Below are 24,816 nucleotides of genomic sequence, written 5' to 3' on the forward strand. Positions count from 1 at the left end.
TTGTGTTCATGTCCGAGTGTGGGCTGCAGTATGTTGGCTCTGCAGAACTCAAAGACCAGTGCTGCTGTATGGGTTGGGATAGGACCAGGGCTGCTGTGCTGCCTTGGAACCAGGAAAGCTCTCCCAGCTTCCCCGGGCACAGGTGTGGGTGCGCTGCTGCTGGCCGTTGCAGAAACGGCCTCTGTGCCGAGCAGGTGCGTGCAGAGGTGTCTGCCCCCCGAACTGGGAGGTGTGGGACGGTAAAGGACGTGCATATTGGGGTTAGATACAGCGGTGGGGCTGCCAGAGGGCCCCTCCGGCTTTCTTGTGTTGCTTTTGGAGGTAACAGGTGCTCAGTTTGCCACTGAATGGAGCGGAGCGAGTTTGTCTCAGTGGTGAAATAGTGGTCACCGTGCGGATTCGAACAGCGCCATGCAAGTTTTATTATCTCGCTCTTAAGCAGTTTAATACAGCGGCCGCGCAACTCTCTCCCATTTAATTCTCCCTTAAAAGCCAAGGGAAACGCCGCCCGACCCGCAGCCCGCCCTCTCTCCCTCGCCCCATCATCCCGCTACTGCCGAAGCGGCTCCGCCACCCCCGTGCCCCCGCCCGGTGCCCCGGCAGCCAGCGGCTCCCGCCCCCGGGCCGGCCCCCGGGCGCGGAGTGGAGCGGGGCGGGCGGGGGCGGGGGCAGCCCGGTGCCGCGGGGAGCCCGCAGCTGCCGCGTTCTACCCGCCGCCCTCCTGCCTCCATCCCGGCGGCCGGCAGCGGCGTTGCGCAGCTCCCGGGCCGCGCCGCGAGGGGCCGGGAACCGAGCGGGGGCCAGGCCGAGGCGAGGCTGGACGGCCGCGGCAGGGGGCGAGCCCGCACGGGGCTGGCGACGGCGGCCGGCGGGGGCCCGGGACGGCGGGGAGCCGCCGGGGCCCGGCGCATGGCGGCGGGGGCGGCGGGGAGCATCACCACGCTGCCGGCGCTGCCCGACGACGGGGGCGGCGGCGCCTTTCCTCCCGGGCACTTCAAGGACCCCAAGCGGCTCTACTGCAAGAACGGCGGCTTCTTCCTGCGCATCAACCCCGACGGCAGGGTGGACGGCGTCCGCGAGAAGAGCGATCCGCACAGTGAGTGACCCGGCCGGTCCCTGACCGTGCCGCGCGTCGGTCGGTGCCCGGAGCTGCACGGACACCGCTGCCGTGTCCCGGGTCGGCTGTTCCCAGCCTCCCCGCCTTCGTCCCGCTGTGCCCCAGGGCTCGCCAGGTGCACGCGGTTTGCCTACGCGCCCAGAAGTGTCAAAACTAGTTTGCGTGGCCCTCAAGTGGGTGCAGTGGCACTTAGCTCCTGGCTTTGGGGGCCAGCTGTCCATAGGTAGCAGGAAGCTGGTGTTTTTCTGGTGCACGTTCTCACAAATAAAGGTATTCTTATTCTCTTATTAGAGTAGTAAGGAACAGAGCTGTAAACGTTAAAATAAACAGGGCTTATATTGATCAGAGTGTATCACTGGTTGAAAACCACGAACAGTGTGATTCATGATTGAATGTGATATGGGCACACAAGGTGCAGCTGCATCCTGTGGTTCCTCAGCAGCTGCCTGTCCCCTGTGCCATGTCCCGAGGAGACCCTGAACGAGCAGGGCAGGCTGCTGGCAGTGCTGGGGCTGCTCCGAAGGCCAGTGCTCCATGTCAGCCCTCAGGTCCTGTTTATGTGGTATCAGGTCTGTGAAATGCCTGTTTCCTTTGCAGCAGGTACAAGGATTTGCTGGTTAGCTGTCAGATTGACGGTCTGAGCACCCTGAGCAGGCAGTGCCCCACCTGCAGAGCAGCAAACAGGTGAAATGTGTTACTGTGATCCTTTGCCTGGCTCCAAGCTGCCCTCTGTGTGACAGTTGCACAGGTGGGACCATGGTGTTAGTGATAGGGGGCTCGAAACCTGGGAGTTGGACTCGATGATCTCTAAGGTCCCTTCCAACTCGCACGATACTATGATACTATGATGATACTATGATAGAGACCAGAGTGGTGTGTGGGCACGCAGAAGTGACAAAAAGTTCTCAGTCTTCTTGCTCTGTTCCAGTTTAGGATGTTCACCCTCTGCAGAAAAACCTCCTCTTAGAATTCCAAAGAAGCACTGCAACAGAGTGTTCACAGATAACAGTGTTGCCAGGTTGGATTTCACTCTGAGGGTGTGCAACTTCATGATCCTTTGGTAGAAACGTTCGGCATCAGATGGAGTGAAGATGCTGTTTTAAAGGGAAATGTACTCAATGTTTGCATGAGTAGTAACAAAATACATTTGCTGCCAGAACAACAGGGTCAATCATTGGGCCTGGACTTCTCAAAGGTCTGTGCCTAAAGTGTGGTGCTGGTTTACCACCTACCAGCCAGAGGTTTGCATCAGGTCTGTGCTGGAACGAGTACAGTAATACATTCAGCTTTCTTTAGCCTTTTGTGTTTGGGAAATGTGGAAATTCTTACAGGAAATAAGTATAATTGGTTCATAAAACAGGTCATCTTATGCCTAGAAGTAGCTCTGGGGATTTACTGGAAATGTGACACGGAGGGAGATGACAACTCGGATGTATTGGATACTGAAGCCAGGTCTTGGATGCTGCTCTTTGGTCCTCACCTCATACAGCACTTCAGCTTTGTGTGCTGAAAAGAGCTGTGAGCCTGTATGCTGCTCTGTGCTCGCTGGGCTGGGCTGCCCTGAATGCTGCCCTTCTTGTTCATGGTAGGGCTTGCCTTTGCTGTCCCTTCTTTTTTTATTACTTAATGTTCTGCCACAGTAATTCTAGTTCTGCGTTCTTGTCTCTTTCTAATATGTGCTTTCTTTTCCTGTTATGCCTTACTGATAGTAGAACTGATGAATGCTGCTTTCCTACTGGTGAATTACAGGTGAAAATCTTTCCAGCATTGATACTGCTGTACCGATTCCATTCTGTACCCTTCCCTTGGAAGGCTGTTTTCCTTTCTAGGTACAGCTGATGGGCTGGGATGAGGGCAGATATGGGGTGAGCCCACCCTCTGTAGGCTGCTCCCTCTTCCCCTGGTGTCAGGCTGTGCACTCGCTCTGAGTCTCACTCCCTCCTCCTCTCCTTGATATCAGACAGCTCCTTTTTTTTTTTTTTTTTCTTCTTTTTTTCTTTTTCCTGGAAGCACTCAGTTCTCAGAAGCAGAGAAAAGGGAGAAGTCAGCGCTCAAAGCGTCAGCGAGGCGTTTTGCTGAGACATTACGTGGGTCACATCTCTGCCATCTTCATTGTAAATACGTCAGTCAGCGCAGCTATGCGCAGTGTTAAACTCTGACCTGGTGAGTGCTGCTCGAGGGAAGTCCCTCTGAAATCCTGTGGTATGCCTGGCAGGTCACGTTGGCGTGACGGCTGGCAAAGAAGTGCCATAAATCCTGGACTGTGTGAAAAGACTTCAAAAATTAACGAAGAAAATGCACACCTCAAGCACTGACGGTTTTTAATGGATTAAATAAAAGGTTTTGTAAGATAGTTATGAAAAAACAAATATAATGACTGCAGAGAATTTGGGTTAGAAAACTAACTATAGGACAATTAGGAGAGGTTGCTGTGGGAGCTGCTATTCTTATGAATCAGTTTTTTTTGGTTGGTCCTGTGTGGAACCAGGAGTTGGACCTGATGATCCTCATGGGTCCCTTCCAACTCGGGATTATCTTCCAATTCTGATTATACAGAATAGCATCTGATTAGCACATCCTCATTTTCACTTTTGAAGGAAGTTTGTATTTTAGAAGGTGAATGCCTCTCTCTCTATGTTTCGGACCAAAGTCTAATGCTTATGCTATGAACACATTTCCATTATCTGTGTCCTTCTTTTGCCTCCTCTGTTCTGCCTTGAGTACTAATGACAGCTTGTTAGAAGTATACAGTCTGGTTTATGTCTCGGTGTCAGGCGTTTTGATTGTTTCACACTCATCCCATTCACTATGGTTTATTCATAATTGTGTCGTCAGTGAAATGAAGGAATGGAAGTTCATGCCCTGTGTGCTGGAGGAGCGGACCCTTATGATTCATGTAGCGAAAAAGCTGGACAATACATCTGAAATGGCCGATATTGCCACATAATGCGTGCGTGCATTGACATCAGCAAAGTGCCCCTTTGGACACACCCTAGGGATTGCTGTTGAGGTTTGTTTTTTTCCCCCTCCATGAGGTACATTTCAGACAAACAACAGAAGAGGCTTTCTTAGAGTTTTGTTGCTCAAAGCAAAACAAAAAACCACGTCTTGTTGTTGATCAACAACTTTTGGTTTATGTTGTGGGAAAAGTACCAAGAACCCAGTCTTTTTTGGAAGGGCTTTCAGAAGCTCTCGGGAGGTGTTTGTCTCAAAGAGACTACAGTGCTGGTGAAAGAGAAAAGCAAGGGGAATGGAAAAGGAACGTGTATCCATACGTTTTAGAGAATATCCAATAGCATAGCTGTTTTCCCTTCAGCTTCCCTCACTGAGGAATGGTTGGCATTTGTATATTTCCATAATTTTTTAAGCTGCCTTATTTCATCATGAGCATAAAACAAGGCATCTGAGGGGATCCAGAGCTGTTTTTGTCCGCTTGTTAATGAAGTGATGAGGCTCCAGTCTGGCACTCGGAAGGGAGTCAATAGTGTGAGCTCCATCAACCCCGCAGATGTCTGAAATACCTTCTTTTTGCTCAGTAACTGGCTGCCTTTCCAGAAGTATCTGAAGGAAATGTAAAGTAGGGTAATGCTGGTCCAGGAACATTTCTTCTTAAGAAAGTTCCTTCCATAAGCACTTCTTAGATATTACACATGATGCAAATGAAACTCAACGATTACACTCTAGAAGTTTTTAAAGGAGTGTGTTTAAGTGTATTCTGACTTTAGAGCTGACCAGGTTTGTCAAGAAGGTAAAAATCTCGTGGTAATGGAAGACAGCTAGATGTGATTGTCAGAAACAAAGGTTTCGGTGAACATCAAGAAGCGTTTCAGTGTAACAGTTCAGTACCCGATGCTTAGTTTTATGTAACTGGGTGTGTAAGTTATTTAGGACTCAGATCATCTCCTCTCCCATTTCGGTCTCCCACTGATGTGGCCAGAACTGTTAACAGGGCATCCTGTTCCAAATCCTAGCAGTAAGTGAGAGATTGATTATTTATTTATCTATTTGTTTAGAGGAAATCTGGCACAGAATGTCAGAATTTATTGCTTCTACTGAAGTCTCTCTGGAAACGGGCACATTTGGCATTACCTTTGATCTACTGCGCAGACCTTGACTGTTTTGTCAAATGCTGATTCTTTGCAACACGATCATTACAGAAATTCTTCCCATACGCAGCTCGATTTAAGGAATGGAGTACCGTAGCCCACATACAAAAAGACAAAAACAAACAACAAAAAAACCCAAATGCTGAGAATGTGCCTCTTTTATGTCCTTGGCTTACTTTGTCACAAAAGTACTACCATGTTTCCTGTATGGTCCCATGAGGTAAAGTAATCAAGTGAGAGGCAGACTGCTTATGTTAACTGGGCACACTGGGACAAGCGTGCTGCTAAGAGATGGCTATTCTCTGTTCTGTTATCGTGCATGCTAATCTTCATACTCTGATTTTAGTGCATCTTACCTGCCCCAGAGCTGTGTGACTGAGCAAGGGGGGCTCCCTGAAGGTGGAGGGAGGCAAATGCGAGATGTGAATTGTCCCATCTCCCATCTGCTTTCTGCGTGGTGTGGATGAGGCTGGTTGAGGAGTGGAAGGTTATCAGAGCACAGCCATCTGCAGGTACACTAGAGGGCAGGATTTAGCCCATCACTGTTTTAATGGGCTTTACAGATCGGGAGTGCTTATATGGTACTTAAATATTCATTTTCACAGCAAAAAAAAGGAAGCCCAACTCATGTCCAACAGAGCTGAACGGCAAATACAGATAATATTTAGTATTTTGGCTGCATATGGCCAAATCATGGAGATAGTCACAGAAATGCGGATTCTTGTGAAATCCCCTTAGGTAGGTAGATTAAGTCTTTCAGTAAAACCCTTCAGCTACACAAGTCTAATGTTTGGTGAAGATGTGATGAAGACTTCTGGATATTTTTCAGCTTGATAAAATGGAGCCACGTATTCCAGAATCGCTCATCAAGCAAATCAGATCTGGCAGCTCCTAATAAATGCTTGGAAACTGCAGCTGGTCATGAGAAAAAGTTTATCTTGTGGTAGAGATAAGTTTAAAATGCTTTTAAACTTTTTAGTAATGTGTGTTTGTTTGTTTTTTTATATATACAATTTCTTTGGATAGACAAATAACCTAAATTGCAGTTAATTAAATTAAACGCTGTGGGTTTTTTCCTCTATTTCTCTCCTTTATTCCCCCCTTTCTCCCCACTTTCCCCTCCCCCCTTAATACGTGCTTGGCGTATATTGCAAAAGATTTAAGAAGATGTTCAAGTTTATCTTCCATTCCGTAACAAGAGCAAGAGCAGTGCGAAGGGCACAGACTGCTGAGTGGTCAGGTGTGGGGGTGAAGCTCTGGCTTGGGCAGTTGAATTAGCAGTCACAGGGAAAGCCCAGAATAATACCCTCATCTCTTTCTCAGTGTCCACAGAATACGCACACCTGCTGTATTTTCTGAACGACAGGGACCTGCAGGTTTGGGCATGAATTCTATTTAGTTATCTTTTAAAATCCAGCTCAAGAGACTAATTAATTAAATCCTAATCTTTTCATGGACATCTTTTTTCTGTAAGCTACTCATCTCCCTCAGTTTATTACACATGGCAAACAGTTTAAAAGTGTAATTATCCAGTGGCTTCTGTGCTTTTAAAGTTGTTAATGTGTTAAAGTGAAACTCGTAAAAAGAGAGTTTATTTGCTGGGCTTCTTTTCCCTGAGCTAAAATTTGTTCTCTTTTTTCTTCCTTTTTATTCCCTAGAAAAATATTTTCTGTTGTTTCCTCGTTTGTTTAAGCAGTTAGAACTGAAGCAATGCCTTCATCCATAACTTATGGTTTATCCAAAAGAAGACTGAGTTCATATTCTAATTATCACAATTTTTTAACATTCTTTCTCAGATCACTGGCCATCATCTCTTGTTTCAAAGTACGAGGGAGGTGATCACTTATGCTACTGATGCGTGACCCTGGAAACAGTGGAGCTTTTTGACTGTCAGCGGCTTTATACTTAGTGTAGTTACCTACTAGAACCAGTATGGACTGGGTAACCTTAGTATAATTCAATTCAAAAAGAAACAAAAGATTTCCTGAGAATGCTCGTTCCTATTCCTGAAAAAGGATACTTGCACATGATCTCTGAATTGGGTATCCTTACTAAGTGATATTTGAAAGGCTTATGGCATGACTTTTGAAGCCCAAAAGTCTGAAATGAGGTTACATTTAAATTCTGTTTCAAAACAAATAACTTCAGTAATATCCTTTCGAGACCATGCATTTCAGATTGAAGCAGCTCTCATTATTTGTCACTTTCAAAAATGCATTTTGTGGTAATATATGGGTAAACCAGAGTTCCCATCTGCTTCTTCTGCCTCCTGGCTTCTCCATAAAAATATTTAAAGGGTGACTGTCTGGAGTGCTGATGCCATTTCAGGATTATTATCTTATGTATTTGTTTTGTTTCCTCAGGGTAGGGTCAGAATTTGACTGGACACTGATATGCTTGTCCGAGAGTGTAAATGAGATGATGTCTACAAAGTTGGGTGGAGGTCGTCTTACACAAACTACCACGGTACACTTCTGGTTGAGTGATCCTGTATATAGATTATCACTCATATTTGACTTTTAAAGCTTGAAACCACATTTCTTGAGTGATTCAAAGGAGAAAGGGCAAACTGGGAGGTAGACTCTGTAGTCATTTGTAGTTATGATGTCAAGTAATGATCTCGTACTGTGGAGCTTGTAGCTTGCCGGTTGTGATGAGACTTCAGTGGATCTCATAAAACAGTAGTCACTAGGATTCCAACTGGAATGTGTACACTGCGAAATACTGATGCTCATGGCTCTGAAATATTGTATACGGTATTCCTTCTCTCAAGGTGACCCAGTCTGATCCCCAGCCTGCTCAGTGTCCATCTGGAAACATTTCTGCACCCATGTGTTTTATTAGTTGTTCTGTTGTTATTCTGCAGGTGGTGTATTTCTGTGATTGTGATTGTCTTGTCCTGATAAAGGATATCCTTACAACTTTGAAGCGTACTGGCAAAATCCATCAGACTCTGGAATTAGGTGGCACAGCAGCTCAGCTTGTGCTTGGTATCCCTCTTCTGGGGAAACAACTGTTGTTCCTGGTGGGACCAGCACTGGTGTTATTTTTGGCAGGCAGTATCATTTTTTGGTGTTTCTAGACATTGGGGAATAAGTATTCAAGTCTATTGGGTCTACACAAATTTGCCCTTCATTTCTTTCATTTATTTATTTATACTTCTTCAGTGTTGTATTTGAACATCACCTGCTGTGCTGACTGACCAAAATCCTTTGGCTAGATGCTTCAGCTGACCTAACAAGTCTCTGCTTCTAAAAGGGGTGGTCTCTTCTACTCTTTCCCCCCACCCAGTTTCAGCTGTGCTGTAGTTGGAATTACTTCTAGCCCCGAGTTCACCAAAGGGCCAGATAGTTTCTTTTGCTGAATTGGCAGAAATGTGTTTGTTCTCTCACTCCCTTCCTCTGCGATAGTTTCTGTTTGATTTATTGCATTGAATCAGTTCCCCAAGACGTCACAGAAAGTGCCAGAGCTGGTGTGAGAGGTGATGGTAGTGTGCAGCCAGGAGTGTGGGCTAGGGAGGAACATTCCTGTTTCACCAGCTGCTGGTGGTTTGATGTCACAACCCATCTTTTGCCATGACCTGAACCATCTCACCTGTTACAGTGCAGGACAAGGTACAGTATCCTGGTTGATGGATGGTTTGGAGAGGATAAATAACTGAGATGGTATCTATGTAGCTGGGGGTAGGTCATCTTACACAAACTACCGTGGAACACTTCTGATGCAGTCCATGCAGTTGTCACCTATAGTTTATTACAGCTTAGAATAGTAATTTTAGTACTATATTACAGTGAGTGTTAGCATGGTCCAGCAGCTCTGGGGAAGACTGGCTCTGACTCTGGAAGCAGATGATTGCACCCGGAGAGTAGTTTTGTGCAATACTTCCCTGAGTGCTGTTGATACCTATGGCAAGAGAGATGGAAATAGACAGGAATGTGTATTTTAGCGTGGAAAAGCAGTGAATGCAGGCTATGTGGAGTATTTATGGAGAAGGGCTGGCATCTCTGTTTGCTGGTCTTTTAGGGTATCCTGCTGCACAGACTTGTTGGGCAGAGCAGCTTCTGGTGAAGGGGAAGTAGTAGAGGGATTTTGCTCATTAGATTTCTCTAGCTTTGGTGAAGTAACTGAGATGAACAGCTAAATGTCCATCTGGCCTTGTCTCTTGAGTATGCAGATGTGAAAGATTCACTTGATGGTTTTACAGATGTTTTACTGATACTAATGTAGCTTATACAGGAAAACTGAGGGAGAAAGGCCCACAGTGCTCGTGTCTTTGGAAATGCAGGATTCTTAAAAGCTGCAGAAAAATACAAAACTGTCCTGCATTTCCAGTTTTAATTTACTGCGGTCCAAATTTTGTTTGCTTTTCAGCTTCAAGAAGAAATTTCTTCCAGAGCATTTAACCATCTGTGTTCGAGTTAGTGCAAGCAATTGTAAGGTGTTATTACTTGAAATGGAAGAGTAAGCAAGACTGCATTTCAGTGATTAAACTCTAATAACATGGGTCAGTATTGTTTGTAATATGTATTAAGGTCTGAGCCAAGAAGAAAATGCAGTTGGAAGACAGAGAAATGATGATGGCCTGATCCCTTTCCATGTGGCCCTGCAGACCCCGGTTATTGGCTCCCCAGCGTAGGCTGAGCCCTATGGTGTGTGCCGTCTGCCTCCTCACAGTCAGCCTATTTGGGACCAAGGCTGCATTCAAGCAAAGTCGGGCTGTTAGTGATGATTCCAGTTGGCTGTTGTTTTGAGTTGGCAGTGATTGACAGCTGCTGTCCTTCGTTGGCCTTAATGCACACAGCCTGCGCTGCTCCCCTGTGGGTGCGTTATTTAAATGTCAGTGCAGGGTGGATACGTGGCCTGATGGAAGGGGATAAATTAGACGGAAGATGAAGTAAGTCTCCGGGCTTAATGTTGACCTTGCGTTGTCCTTGCAGTAAACTGGCACCAGTGAAATGCTGTGTGTGTGCGTACGGATTCTGGCTGCTTTAAATTGCCTTTGCATCGATATTTATTAAAGACCTGGTAACTGATTCTGATCAGCTGTCGTCTCGTTGGTACTGAAAATTTGAGAAGTGCAAAGCTGCCATGGTCACTGTCTCACCTTTTGGCAAGATCCCGAGCAGTCAGTTCTACTCAGCAGCACTTTGTTATTTCTTCCTCCTTCCATGTCCTCCTAGCACCCTGCATGCCACAGTTCCCCTTTACCACTGTATTTCAGGCTCTCCAGCTGTTCCTTTTCACCTGCAGACTCCACAGCCATCCTGTGGGCTGGCAATCTCACACCGCTGTGGTGCTGGCCTGTCCTTTTATCTGACTGTTCTCCAAGTGCTCCAACATTCCTACAGCACCATACTCTCCTGTAGTTACTGTGCTGAAAAATACCTTTTCAATGTAACATGTTCTACCTTCTTTGTCTTTAGAGGAGTGCTCTTTGCCTTGTCTCAGGTTGTTCCTGCTTTTGTGCGTGTTCATTTTGCTGCATGCGAGAAACTGCATAGCTGTAAAGATACCAGGGAACGTGCAATAAATGTAAAGAGCCTAAATTCTGCAAGTTCCAAATGTGCCTTCTGCTATCAGGCAGTGGCATTATGTTATGGTTGGATTGCTGCAGCAGCTTTGTTTTAAAGCCGAAGAACAGGAAGCGGTTATTTTTTACTGCTTACTGTTGTGAATAATATGTGAAAGCAGTTGGAAGAAATGTGAAGGATTACTTTACTCTCAGTAAAGCAGATCGTGCACGGCACGTCTGAGAATCCATGTGTGTATGTGCATATGGTTTTGTTAATGAAGCCCTCAAGTACTGTTGTAGATCAAGTTGTTGGGTGAAGCTACTGGCACTTAGAGGCTGGGCTTTGTCTCTGGTACTCAGTAATGAATTAAGATCCTTTGTAAAACTGGTGAATTTTCCTGCCTGGTTCTTACCTCCTGACAAAGCGATGCAGTTGGTTCCCCTGCAGTGATCAGGGGGCTGCGTGCAAGCAGGGATTTAGGAATGTTGTATAGGAAGGTGTATTTGCAGTGTCTGACACTTCATTTCCTCATGTAATGCCGAGCAATCGCTCTGTAACTTGACTCAGCAGCATGAAGTACCCCGGCTGTGTGTTGTCAGAGAACACGGAAGCTGCTGTGCTTTTAACTTTCAAAGCACTCACTGAAGTTTGCCGGTGCAGTCTGTGCAAACTGCTTGCATTGGAGAAGTGCAGTGGAGAACTGCTGCTGTGTGCATCTTACATGCGGGTACAGAGGCAAGGAGGGCAGAGCCTGGCTGTAGCTAGAGAACAGTGTGCGTTATGTTATTCTCAAATGACTTCTGTGCCATCCAGCGTATGGGGAGCATCTGAGGATGCTCTGCAGTCAGCAATGGATGTTTCCTGAGGAGGACTGCTGAGTTGATAGGTGTTCATTAGGTGGAGTTGGATGTTTGTAGGAACTGGAGTTAAGATATAATTTATAACAGAAGGAGAAGCTAAATAGGGAAATGTATTTATTACATCCAGTGTTTCTTGTACTTTGACTAAAGCCCCTGAAGCCAGTGAGTGGCGGTGAGGCTGGCTTCGTCAGCTGGTACTTCTTGTTACTCTGCTCAGTGCTTCGTGCTGCGTTTTAAGTGCAGCAGGAACTTTTCAAAGTGTTTGTATTCCAGAAGTGTGTATTTTAGTTGTGGATGTTTACATTTTAAAGACCTTAGGTCTGTCTGCAAGCGGTTTTATGCCTCTGGCTGGCAAAAAGGAAAAAGACACACTTAGAATGCTGTCATGCAAAAGCAAAGAAATGTGCCTTTGTATGGGTGCGTGACTCACTGTTTCTTAGTGTGGCACTTTGCTTCATTATTTTTGTTGTTGTTGCTGCTGTTCAGTGGTTTTTGTTTATGAAATGACCACCTCTTCTGCTGGGGCCTGCTTGCTGCTTTTTGTCCTGGGGTTTGGGCAGCGTGTACTTTAGCAGTTCTGCTGATGGCACTGTTGTTTTCAATGGACGTGCAGAAAGCAAGCAAAGTGGTGTTTCCCGTTTGCAGTCTCAGGACTGGAGGTACCTTGGGTGCAAAGTCTGTCAGTTAGCAGAGGGCATAAATGTGCAACATGTGGGAGAAACACAGCCCAGGGTGTTTCTGATTGCTAGAGATCTGGTTTGGTAGGCATTGCTGGCTCAATGGGGTCTGGATCCCTGACGCACAGGGCAGTTCTCTGGAAATGCCATAGTGGAGGTGTTAGTGTGCGTGTGTGCGTGCACGTCTGTCTCTGAGCCAGCACCCAGGTCTGGGACGTTCGGTGTGTGGAACAAGTGGAGCCAACTGTGTCCTGCTGGACACCTGGCTGGGAATAGGAGTTGCCCCAAGCATGAAGGAATTGTCAGCTCCAGCTACACAGCGTGCAGGAGTGGGAACTTGGAGGGTGTTATGTTTAGCAAAACAGCAACTGTTATTTCCCTCCTTTTTTATTTTATTTTATTTTTTTTTAATTATTATTATTTTTTTCCTGAACTTCACATTTCTGATTTGTTCTGCCTCCGTAGCAGCAAGGCTGTGGAGTGTTGCTGCCCTGCTATTTTCTGCAGGCATGGAACTGCAGAGGATGACCAACGTGGAGCTGGCGCAGCAGCTCTGCAGCAGTGTCATTCGGGGGCCTTGTGGAAGGGTTTTCCTTACAGGGCCTCTGCAAATATGTTGGAGATGGGCCCTGAGCCTTTGGCTTGGATTTCTCTTTTCCGTAGCAGAGACTGCAGTAACACAGTCATTGATCCAGGGACGTGCAGCCTGGGGCTTTCAGGGGTACAGAAACTCTCCCTTCTTGTAAACCAAGGTGCGTGGCTGATGACCTTTCCAGTTCCAATAAAGCAGCTGTGTATTAGTGCAAACGGCCTGAAGCAGTATCAAGTTCCTTCTCTTTTTCCAGGGACTGTAAGCTGCTCTGTTTTTTGCTGTGTCCGAGCATTCTGCATTTGCTGTTGAGATGTTCACAACATGCATATAATCTCTTGGAATTGGTCAGTGCTTGGAGGCCGGGATTCCTCATGGTAAAATGTATTTCTCATCACATTCCTGCAGGGATTTAATGAGGGTGTTACAGCAGTCATGAAAAGAGCCACTGTCTTAAGAGTGTGTGTGTGAGAGAGAGAGTGAGAGAAGCATGAAAATGCAGAGCTGTGTGCACTGGCAGCAGACATCTGGATCACCTGCTTCAGCACTGGAAGCAACATTTCAGTGCAGAAAGAAAACACTGCGGAGCTGAAACACATGTGCATGGCGTGGGGACAGTGGTCTGCCTTACAGCAGCAACGGGTATGGCTGCAGGGCACGTTGGTGAGCCCTTGCGAGCTTAGGTTTAGCTTGGGTGGCTGACTGCAATGAGATTGGGTGGTGGGCTTTTCTCCGTAGGGTGACGGGCCCTGAGCTGGGGTAGGCAGGGGCTCACCTGACCTGAATCCCATGAGAGCGTGGCTGTGTCTGTACTGAGATCCGCTTGTAGTGATTTTCACTAAGTCAGCGATAGTGCAAGTGTAGTTTAAGCCTTTATCCCTCCTTCCTTTGCTGTGCAAGAGTACCCAAAATCGAGAGCTCACAGCATATACATACTTCAGGATTTCAGACGTAGTAAGTAAGTTTCCCACTTCCTTGTGCAGGAGTAGGAAAAAGATGCTTCTCCACATGGCTTATACATCTCAAATCCCACTTCCCTGAACTGCAGCACAGTGATTTCGGGTATAGCATACTCTGCTCCTTCTCCATTGCAGCTTGCTCTTTAAGTCCCTCCTTTTTTTTTTCTTCATGTGTTTTTGCCACCTTTTTTCCCCACTCTGATCCTTGCTTTCCCTCCTCCTTTGTGATACTCTGGCATGGCTGCAGTGAGTGAGTGCAATTGCAGTGCGTGCCCTCGCGCACAGCTGCTGCCCCAGGCAAAACCTTTAGCTCTCCCATTCTAAAACATTAGATTTCTAGATTTTGCCAAGATCTTCTAAATAAGCCCATTTTCTAGGAGGTTTTTGGCTGAACCCTCTATGATGCAGAACGATAAAACCATTTGGGATGATTTAAGTCAGCGTAGCGTTTTTTGGTCTGGGCCCGTATGAAGCCTTTGCTGGATTAGGAGAGCTGTTAGAGGACCTTGGAGTTTTCTCTGTGCATGTAACTCTTCAGTTCTGGCATTCATGTCAACAGAAGACCTTCTGGAAAACATACAGAGTTTCTGCGTCCTCCACGTTTGCAGGCGTCTGCTCTGTCTGCATTGTGCTACTTGGCCGTAAAATTCTTTCCTCTACTGGAGTACGCAAAACTGAGTTGGAAATGCTTCTCCAAGCTCTCAAGGAAAGCGTGGGAAAGATGCAGTTGGTTACAGATCTGATGGAAACCTTGCCAGCCACAGTGCTATTGAATATCACTTTTCAGCTTTCATTCTTAGACGAGCCTTTCCTAATGGTGAAATAAATGCCCATTTATCATTCTTTCTCAAACACGCTGGCTAGTTTGACCTGTAGATCTGCCCTAGCCGTGTATCCTGTGTAAGAGGGATGGTCATGTCAGTGGTGTAGCTGCAGACTGTTGTGCAACAGGCCAGCGGTGCCGTGAGTGCCTGCAGGGCTCTGCTGACTGCAGGGCAGGAGCACGGTGCTGCAGTCAGTGCTGTGTGCATCAGCATGTGGACCTGAGCTCTCTCAGCTTAGCTGCCAATAAGATGTAGAATTCCCACACTCTGGAGGTTGGATGTGCTGCTCTCAATTAGCAGCTGAGGAAAGAATTTGGATGTAGTCCTCTTTGAAAGCACTTTGCAGTTCAAGAAGATGACAAACAGATTTGTAAATTTTAATAATAATATATATATATTTTTATTACTGTCATGTGCCTTTTTATATCATGTTTCTTTTCCCTCTGCCTGGAACACTTTCAGTGCTTCTTGCTCTTGAGCCGGGTATTTTGTGTTGTGTTTTTTCCCCTAAACAAATAAACAAAAGCATGTATTTATTATTAAAAACAACAACAAAGGAAACTCAACAAAATCATAGCAACTTTCTGGTATAAAAATTTGTTGGATACATTCTGTCCCAAGGGCAGTAAATATTTATTATTAATTTAATTGTGTTTGAGAATGTCACCTTTCTATATCTAGTGCTGCAGCTCCTGGGCCAGCACTCTTTCCTGCTGGGAAGTCATCGCTGTAGTATAACGGGCCATGGTGTTGCAGCCATATTTTGTGGTTTGTGAACCAATTCCTTTGTCCAGGTACAAGTTTTGTGATCATGCAAAGCACAGGAACAAGGAGGGCTTTATTTTAGGATACTTCTGTAATCCTGTCTTTAAGTATGAGAAGGCTGCTGCAGAAGATGGCCTCAAATTAATCTCCTAATTATAGTTCACTGTCTTAACTTTATCTTTCTTCCATTCATCTCTTATAATCCCTTTTTATATCTACATGAAGATACCACTTTATCCCTCTTCCTGACAGTTTCTATTGTGGTATGAGAAGAAATTTCTCCATCTTTCACTTCATTTCTTCTGACTCGGTAGACAAATGGAAGGTGATCATGTTTCACTTTATTAGGGAGAAATGCAAAAGGAAGTCATATTAGCAGTAGTGAATATTTCTTTGTAATAAAGGTCATGTAGGTTACAACTGGGATGGGAGTGCTGTGTATTTTATAACCTTGCGGTGACTCAGCCAAAGACATTTGCTCAGTGTGCCGAGTCCTTTGTTGCCACCAAACCTCGTTTGTGGCATTCACCACAAACTAAAGGGTGTGCAGTGAACGCGAATAGCGGAGCGTGTACGTACATTGTGTTGTGCTGGAGGAGCCCTCCCAAAGGACTGCGGAAATAACTGGGAAAACACACCCTTTTGGCCCCTGGGTTCACAATTAGCTGTTAGATGGTGTTCTGTGCTTCTTCCTTGGGTTACAAACTTCTTGACTAAATGACCTACGTTTTGTCAAGGGGAAACAGCTGGTGAAAGCGGTTTTAAGGCGTGGGGCGAATACTGTCACGTCTCATGATTATCCACCGTCATGTCCAAAGGTTTTCATGGTTTTGAGGTTCAAGTACACTACAAACAAATGTTACGAATGCATCTAAAACGATGGCTCATGTTTCAGCAGTTCCTGTTGGTGACTGAAGGGCCACAAAAGATATGGATCGACATGAAGTTCTGTTCAGCTAAACCCCATCACCTTGATTTTCAGATGGTTGACACAGCTGTTCCTTATTAAGTGTGTTTGGGCACACCTCACAAGTCCCTTTCACCCCAGTCCCTGTACAGAGCACTTCCCTGCTCTCCAGCTTCTCCCAAAGGCGGGGTGTTACATGGAGCCTGCTCGAAGCTGCTCTCAGATCAATGTTGGCCTAATGCAGGGAGGGCTGTGTTTTGGGTACTGGATTCTGGGGTGAAATTCAGCGTTTTGGCTGTCTTTTTATCAAAGCTGAGCATTCTCTGTTCTTTGGAAGTCTTGGGCTATTAGTGATTGGAAAGGTCTTGGTTATTGATGTTTGTTTTTATTTGTGTGAAATGGCAACAGGCACATAATCCATAACAACCCACTTATTCTTTATAGTGTAGGATTTGTATTAATTTGGCTTCACATCTGTATGAAAATTAGAGGAGTCATTGTAAACCCAGTGTCTGCAGGTACATGTATAAAATCCGATGGAATGCTTGAAGAAGAGTTTGTGACAGCTTTCCCAAAGGTTTCATGTTCCTGGCATTCTCACTATTAGAATGTTTTGAGTCCTTTCCTTCAGAAAAGCAGAAGTAAAACAAGAGATTTTCCATTTGGACTCCAAAATCTTCTCCCCAAAACAAAAGGTCGAATGAGCCACCCTCAGAATCCTGGGAGATGCTTCCACTGCAAACCTCACTGTTGCTTCAGACATTTATTCTGTGGGCTAGAGGGTCAAGCTTTATAGTTCTAATATATTTTTAAATAGAAGAGCCGATAACACTTAATGAGAGCAGAGGGGCGCATGAGGCTTGCGTAAAGGAATTGCCTGTCAGACTCACCGCACCAAGCTGCAATAGCTGTCCTACAATATAAGACATGAGTTGGGGGTGCTGGTTCTCAGCAGCAAACCCCAACTGATGCAAGTCCATTGCTGGGTACTTCCAAGTGTAGCTGTCTTTCCTCTTTCTGGGCTTTGTCACAGTTAGATCTCTCTCTATTGCATTTTCTAATGCAAAATGTTTTGGGTTTTGTTGTTTTTTTCTTTCTTTTTTTCCCCCTCTAATTCCCAAAGTAATTTCTGGGATGAAAACAGAGTTTCAGTCCAGTTGGTTTTTGGAAACGCCAATAAATCTTGCACCAGATGAGTCACGTCCTTCACTCTAACACCTGATGGGCACGTAACCCATAGCAGCCTGCAACACACTGGTTGTTCTTTCTTTAGCTGCTGCAATTCTTTGGCAGAAGTGTTCTTTCTCCAAGTACCTCAGGAAGGGCAGAAGCTATTCCTCTGCTTTCCTTATTTTGTGGATGGCTGTGTTGCAATGCTCTTGCTTTCTGCCATGGAAATACTGTTCTCTTAAATATCCCTGTGAGCGAAAGCACAGCACTGCACAGGAAAATCTGGGATTGCTTCTGTGCGCCAAGGGGCTTTGCAGGTCCAGTTTTGTCTGGCAGGAGTGGCCGTCCAGAACAGAGGGCAAGTAGGGATTTGGGGAACTGTTACTGAGATGGTTGTGTTCGTTTTTTAGCAGAGATCAGATAAAACTGTATTGCTCAGGTGAGACCTCCATGGAGCAGAGCCACGAGGAAAGGCTTAGGTTTTTTTTGAAGGCAAGGGGAGAGGGAGAGAGCACCACATGTGGAGCTGTGAGCAGTCCAGAGTGATTGTTGTACCTGTGTGGACCTTTTCCAAATGACATTTTAAATAGTCAGAGTTGAATCTTCAGAGGGAGATGTTTTGAAATGGTTGGGATTGAAAAGTACCTCTGGTGAGGCTTAGGACAACGTGCATGTTGCTGTTTCACCTTCTGCTAGTTCTCCAGAAGGGAAGTTCCAACACAGTGTTAAGATTTCTTTCGAACCTCAATAACCCGAGACATTGAGAAGATTCTCAGTCCTATGTACTAATGGCTGAGAGCTCTGGGCTGTAAGTTAGCGTGTCGCAGGTACTCTTGTTGGAGTTGGATAGAAATGCAGTGTATATGCAAACTTCCTGGGCCACCGTCAGTAATTTTAACCACTTAAGGCTCGAATTGTCGTTCTGAATGCGGTGATGTGAGGAACTGTGAAAGAAAAAGGAAAGAAAAATGCTTATCTTCACATCTTGAGGCAAGCTGCAGGTAAAGAGGAAAATGTTTCTGTGTTAATCTGAACTGCTGGGTTTCACTTGTACCAGAAAACTCAGTTCAGACTTAGTTCTGTTTCGTCATCAGTAGGCAAATGCTGTGCCTGTGTTCCTACAGGCTTTCAAGAAATCATGACTGTTTAGAGGGTTGCTGGTGTTCTTTGGTATTGTTTCTTTCAATGGATTGCATCCACTTTCGTGTTCCTAATTTGTACAGCACCATCTCTCGTGTCTTTGCTACAGTCGCCTACTTTTGCCATTCTTCCTGTTTGCTTATTGCTGGAGGTCACATCGTAAGTGCATCAGTGCTGTGAACCTGTGGGGTGTTTAGCAGCTCCCATAGAGGCACAGTGCTGCATAGTCCTGAGCCTTAACCAGAGAACAATACTCACACCTTCAAGCATTGGCAGCCTAACCATACAGTCTCTCTGCTGCTGTTCTATAAGCATTAAGAGAGAGCTCTCTAAGAACATTAACAAGTTCCCATCTGTAAGCAGCTGACAGGGCCATGAAGTATCGCTTCAGGAGTTGTATACTTCATATTGTTTTGAATTGCTTCCATGTAAAATGTGTATAGGAGAATAACGTACCTTATTGTTGCCATTTTCATAATAACTTTGTCCTGTTGTTCACAGTCAAACTGCAGCTTCAAGCAGAAGAAAGAGGAGTGGTATCAATCAAAGGTGTAAGTGCAAACCGCTTTCTGGCTATGAAGGAGGATGGCAGATTGCTGGCACTGGTAAGCAGCATTTCTTAATGCATCTCTCTGTATCTTATTGCTAGGTTCTCTTTTCAGTCTGTGCGATGTATCGGGGAGAAATTAGCTCAGAAAAACTTGTGTCAATTAAGAGAGATTTCTGTGCTTACATACAAGCAGCAGTGCATGCTGAAGAATTTAACTGGACTGGCACTGTCTAAGGGGGAGAAGTCAGACTGAATGTGTGGGGAAGGAAACGATGTGAACAAACAAAGAATAAACGTTCTCCCTTTTTTTCCTCCAGAGTAATTTTTTCCTCTCAAGCTTCCTTTCACATAAGTGATGGTAAAGACCCTTTTAAAGTAGAAGGTAAAGCCAGCTTGTACAAAACTTTGATGTTTTTGGCAGTAGCCTGTGTGTATTGCTTTCTCATTCTCCTTTTCGTAGGGAATCAAGGTTTTCTTAGTACATACAATTCCAAGCTGGTGAGTTGGCAAGAAAAACATTTTTTTCCAATGTTATGATAGAATTAAAAAATAAAAGTTTATTAAAACTAGTTTATTAGCACTAATTTATATTTAAACTCTATTATTTTTTTATTGCTATCATATTGATTTTTAATTGTGTTTTGCAGCCAGTCTGTTTAGCAGAATCTCCAAGGCCTAAATCTTAAATAGAGGCTGTAAACTGTAGGATCACAGAATGGGTTGGGTTGCACGGGGCCTCAAAGTCCACTCAGTCCCAACCCCCTGCTGTGGGCTGGTTGCCCCCCACCAGCTCAGGCTGCCCAGGGCCCCATTCAGCCTGGTCTTGAGCACCTCCAGAGGTGGAACCTCCGTAGCTCTCTGAGCAGCCTATGCAAGAAAAAAAACTAGTCTCTTGTCCATAACTTTGAATTCAGATGATCTTTAAAGGTTATGTCCAGTGAAATACCGCCATGGAGCATCCCACTGGAGTTTCAGTTTTGTAATAGCTCTGATGCTTTTGGTGTCTTAAAAATAGTCATATTTGGATTCTGTATCCCAGCTAACACCACTGGGAGCAGATGTTAATGATAAAGTGAATTCCTAACCCCAGCTGAATGGCAGCTAGTGAAAGGCCCAGAAGAAGTGCTATAGAAGTCACTTGTCGGTGCAGTCCCTGCTGAAGTGAAATCAGTCCAAAGGCAAACAGAACATTTCAACAGCTTTGTGTGTGTGTCTCAGCCACGCAGCGCGCCATCTCTTGCTTCTCCAAACAGGTTTTGTTTATGCCTGGGAATATAGTTAAATAACCCGTTTCAAGTTACAGTGTTATTTATTTGGATGTTTTGACAGATCAGTTGAAGAAAATGTGAATAGTAGTCCGCTGTGCTATTCTTGTATTAAGGATAATTGGGAATTTCCTGTGGTACTGGCGTGCTGGTGTTCTGCTTCCTGTTCAAATTGCCCTCCTTAGCCTAAGCAGCAGGGAATGGTCAAAGTAAACATTTGGCATCAGTTGTAAAATGACGAGCAGTTGGCTGTGTTTGTATTTGGGATTTCCAGCCTCCTGTTGCACAGTGGCTCTTGATTGTGTCCTTCTTTGTAGGATGAGCCTCTGTTGCAGCTATGCACGGTGGTTTTGGAAACAGCTGTTACTTGAATCGCGTCTGCTGCAAACGTTGCTCCCTGCAACCCTTCAGGTTTGCTATTCATAGGAGAAAACTCTTTGCTCTAAGTAGGTTTTGTTCTTCATCCAGCCCATGTTTCACATCTAATGACCATTTCTGCAGTTCTGCGATTGCTCTCTGAAGCACAAGCCCTGTTTTCCATGAGGATTTCTGTGAGCTAGTGGCCAGTTGCGCCTCTGCTCTTTTCTGCCTGCAAACATGGCTGTGGAACTGTGCGTAACTGCCAGCATTTCTTTTTCAGTTTGGGGAGGGTTGTTTGAGCAGCTTTGTAAGAGCGCGTTCTGGAAATGTTTGTGCTGAAGTGATCTCATCAGTGCACGTGAATTTGTATCTGCTGAGATCTTTGGGTATTCCTTTAAAAATACAGTCGAGCTTTAATTTCTAAGCAGCTGTTTGATTCTCTATTCCGGTATTCTGTGCTTTTCCACTGCTAGTTTTGAGTAGCATACTTTCCAATTACGACAGCATTTGAAAGATAGATTTGTTCCCAGGAAGAACATTAAACCCCTCAACATTACGAGGCCTTCACAAATTTCTGTGGTGAAACTGCAGGCTATTTCCTCTATTTTTGTTTTTTGTATTTTTTCCTTGTCTGATCACCTTCTTAGTCACCAGTAAACCAGCCTAAGCCCAAGTTCCTTCCCTGTTCAGTTTTGTTCACAGGCATCGGTACGTTGCCAAGTGATTCAACAGCTAGCAGCATGCCCATCTTTCAGGACCTGGTTTTTTGAGATACCACCATTAAGGATCTCTTTGGTATTGCACAGATGCACACTAAGTTGAGCATCACTTTACATAGTTTATCTATGGATATGTTTGGCTCTTTTGTAATTGCAGGCACTTCTATCGGTGCTTGCCTCTTGCTTTGTTGAGCGAGCCAGATTTTTAATGTGTGAAACATTTTAAGGCCTTGTAACCCCTTGTGACATCGGCTAGGTGTGCTGGTCTTATGTAAATGCTTTTTAATGTCGGTCTTCTTTATTCTTTCTCGTTACTTTCCAGTGTCAAGTGTCTATTTGTAATGTTGAATAAATATACCATCAGCGTCACAAATCTGTTTGAAAGCCATCATTCAGCCCTGCCTTTCTTCCAGTTGGGTTCTTTGTGTCTTTGTGCCTAGTTTGAGTTTTGCTAGGTGATTTCTTGCTTAGCCAGCATCTTCCTTCTTATAGGGGTGCTTTGCATGGTGGGTTGCATTCCTGTCTTGAAATCTAGATGTGGCTTTCCATTAAGCTGCTGTGTGCCCTCTGTTTGCCAACAGATCCTGTTGTTGTGGGAGTGTGGTGATGCTTACTGGTCTGGTCAGTGGAGGAGATGGCTGGAGATGGATACAGCTGATCTAATGCCTTCCTTGGAAATTGCTCTTTTAACCAAGAATGTCTTTTCAGGAATATTTTTTCAGAACTCCGTCAGATTTTTAATGGCAAAATCAAAATGTTTCACATCTGATATGGCTACTGTGCTTTATTTTGTCTTTCTAGTTTCATTTAATGACACTAAAGTGGTTTCACTTTATGGCATCAAATGTTTCTGGTTATTTCATTTTATGAAGAAACGTCTCAAAATTTCCTGTGAAAGGGAGAACTAAATTTTTGACTGATTTTCCTGTTTCACAACAAATTAATTGTCAGTAGAGTCACGATGATGTGGTTTAGCTGTGATCAGGCAGGATCTGCCAGACCGAGGGGATGTTTTTCCCTTTAGTGTCAGGGATCAGAATTGTGGCACGAGAATATTTGCCAGGTAAGCTATGTGCAAAAATGAGGATTTCGGTGCCCAGAGCAAACCACGTGGCACCGAAGTAATCTTAATCAAGTAATCAACTTAAGAAATAGATTATCTTATTTTTTGTTGCTTTATTCCCAGTCTGTGATTATTTTTTATAACATCCACAAGCTGCATAAATATGTGTTTGTCTGGGGAGTATTAATCTATTTTTCTTCGTAAACCTGAAAAATATGAGGAAGCCTAATAGGAGGAATGTGCTTATTTGAATTGTGATTGTGTTGCCTTTGTGCCAAGCTGCCTTTCACTTGTATCCAGACTGTTGGTGCCCACTTTGGTTCACTGTGGTTTCCCATGCTGGTAGCAGCTGAGGCTCAGCCCAGCACAAGGCTTCAGTTTCCACTTTGGGCAGCTGTACTGCACTTACCTACATTGGGCTGCAAGTTTTGTGCTGTTCCCAAATGCTGCTCTTTCTTGCGTTGTCTTTGTGTCCTCTTAAGGCTGCCTGTAATCCATTTCAGACTCAAATCACTGGGGCCTGAGATGGTTAATGCATCTGTTCTCCCACTGCTGTGCTGAAAGGCATTACAATATAACATTCTTCAGAATGATTATTTAAAATGTAAATCTCATGAAAATTCATTTGGTTAATGCAGTTTTAAATATAAAAACATTTGTCATTTATAAAAATGAGAAATTAACGATGGGTATTCTTCTTCCAAGTTCTTTCCCTTAGAAGCCAAAAGTCCTATCTGAAAATGGTTGAAGTGGAGGAGCTATATTTTTCATTGCCAATACTTGAAGACATATGTTTGGAGATGGATTGCTTTATTATAGACTGCATTTGAATGCCTTAATTGCTTGTAGCTGCAGAAACTGGGCATGTGTAAGGAGTGAACTCCTCTTGTGTGCATTTCTGTCTGTTCTCTGTGAAGTCTGGTTCTTTCAAGCTCAACTTTTTTAGTCTGGAATAGCTTAGTTTGGATTCTTCATCTATTCATGAATATTACCAGAAGACTGTAGCTGAGAATTGCTTGCTCATACAGGAAATTTCCTCACATCTCCTGTTTTCTCTCCAAGTTTTTGCATGTTTCTTTCTTCTCCCAGCCATCCCAAACTCCTTTTCAGGGTAACTGTGTATAACCATGCTCTCCCTCTCCCAGTAAGTTAATTGCAGCGGTGAACTTCATCCATCTCTTTTAATTGAGGGTATTTTTCTTGCTTGAAGTGTAGGTTCTGCAGGCAAATTTGGCATGTTTGTGCTATTGGAACAAGATCATTGATTGACAGGGATGATCTCTTTATTTTTCTTCATGTGAATATGGTATGAGGACAACTGCAGTTAAACAGAGAATAAACTTGCCTACTTTCTTTTGACTGTCAAGAGCTGTAAGTACCAGACAGTTACATTAGCCAGGTTTTATCTCCACTGGGGGATAAAAGGCATCCAAGGAAACTTGTGAATTGGGTATCATCTATTGCAAGAACTTTTCTTAAATGGTCTCACTGATATGAATGGTACCATGGGAAAATTAAGATACATTCTCTTCAGTGTTGTTGCCCTTGGGGAGTGTTGGTTTCCACCAAGTGCAGAGATGTGCGGAAGGAGCTCCGTCACACTGTTGGTTTAAAGCAGGTTCAACCTTTTGAGGGGCTCAATGCAGCTGAGCATCTTCTCTCTTGCGAGTGTAGGAAAATAGAGTGAATATGAATGTGTTCAACCTGGGAGCTGGGATCTGTCAGTCAACACGGCTCTTCTTACACCTGACTAAACTGCAGGCAGGAAGAAAGAATTACATAGCAAAAACATAATAGAATCTGCCTTGTCTTTATTAAAGACAATTAATGAATCATAGGTAAAAATAATTTTTATAAGTGTTTTAAACAATACGTTAACAGCAATTGTATTTTTCTTTAAGTGTGAAACATTTCATACAGATTTCTTAAAACTGAATGTACTGCTGAGTTACTGTCATGAGAAGTTAGTCCCGTGAAATCAGACCAACCGATGGGTTGTGGTATCAATGTGAAGTACCAATAATCCCTTTCTTTTTCTTTTATAGAAATGTGCAACAGAAGAATGTTTCTTTTTTGAGCGCTTGGAATCTAATAACTATAACACTTACCGGTCACGGAAGTACTCTGATTGGTACGTGGCACTGAAAAGAACTGGACAGTACAAGCCTGGACCAAAAACTGGACCTGGACAGAAAGCTATCCTTTTCCTTCCAATGTCTGCTAAAAGCTGAT

The 24,816-nt window shown here is 44.5% G+C and overlaps 1 protein-coding gene across 1 annotated transcript; it reads left to right on the forward strand.

The window, feature by feature from the left end:
- Nucleotides 1-580: 580 nt before the first annotated feature.
- On the forward strand, nucleotides 581-24,816 carry FGF2 (fibroblast growth factor 2). The gene is made up of 3 exons (XM_072336457.1): nucleotides 581-1,096; nucleotides 19,129-19,232; nucleotides 24,630-24,816. Exons 1-3 carry the CDS (start codon nucleotides 910-912, stop codon nucleotides 24,813-24,815), a joined length of 477 nt encoding a protein of 158 aa, XP_072192558.1. The 5' UTR covers nucleotides 581-909; the 3' UTR covers nucleotide 24,816.

Source organism: Excalfactoria chinensis, chromosome 4 (genome assembly GCF_039878825.1).
Source record: "Excalfactoria chinensis isolate bCotChi1 chromosome 4, bCotChi1.hap2, whole genome shotgun sequence".
Lineage (NCBI taxonomy): Eukaryota > Metazoa > Chordata > Aves > Galliformes > Phasianidae > Excalfactoria > Excalfactoria chinensis.

Bases quoted from the DNA above. Each gene is read 5' to 3' on its own strand.
- FGF2 (XM_072336457.1), top strand. From the start codon at position 910: ATGGCGGCGGGGGCGGCGGGGAGCATCACCACGCTGCCGGCGCTGCCC. The intron at 1,097-19,128 runs GTGAGTGACCCG...TGTTGTTCACAG, and splicing joins CGAGAAGAGCGATCCGCACA to TCAAACTGCAGCTTCAAGCA. The intron at 19,233-24,629 runs GTAAGCAGCATT...TTTCTTTTATAG, and splicing joins ATGGCAGATTGCTGGCACTG to AAATGTGCAACAGAAGAATG.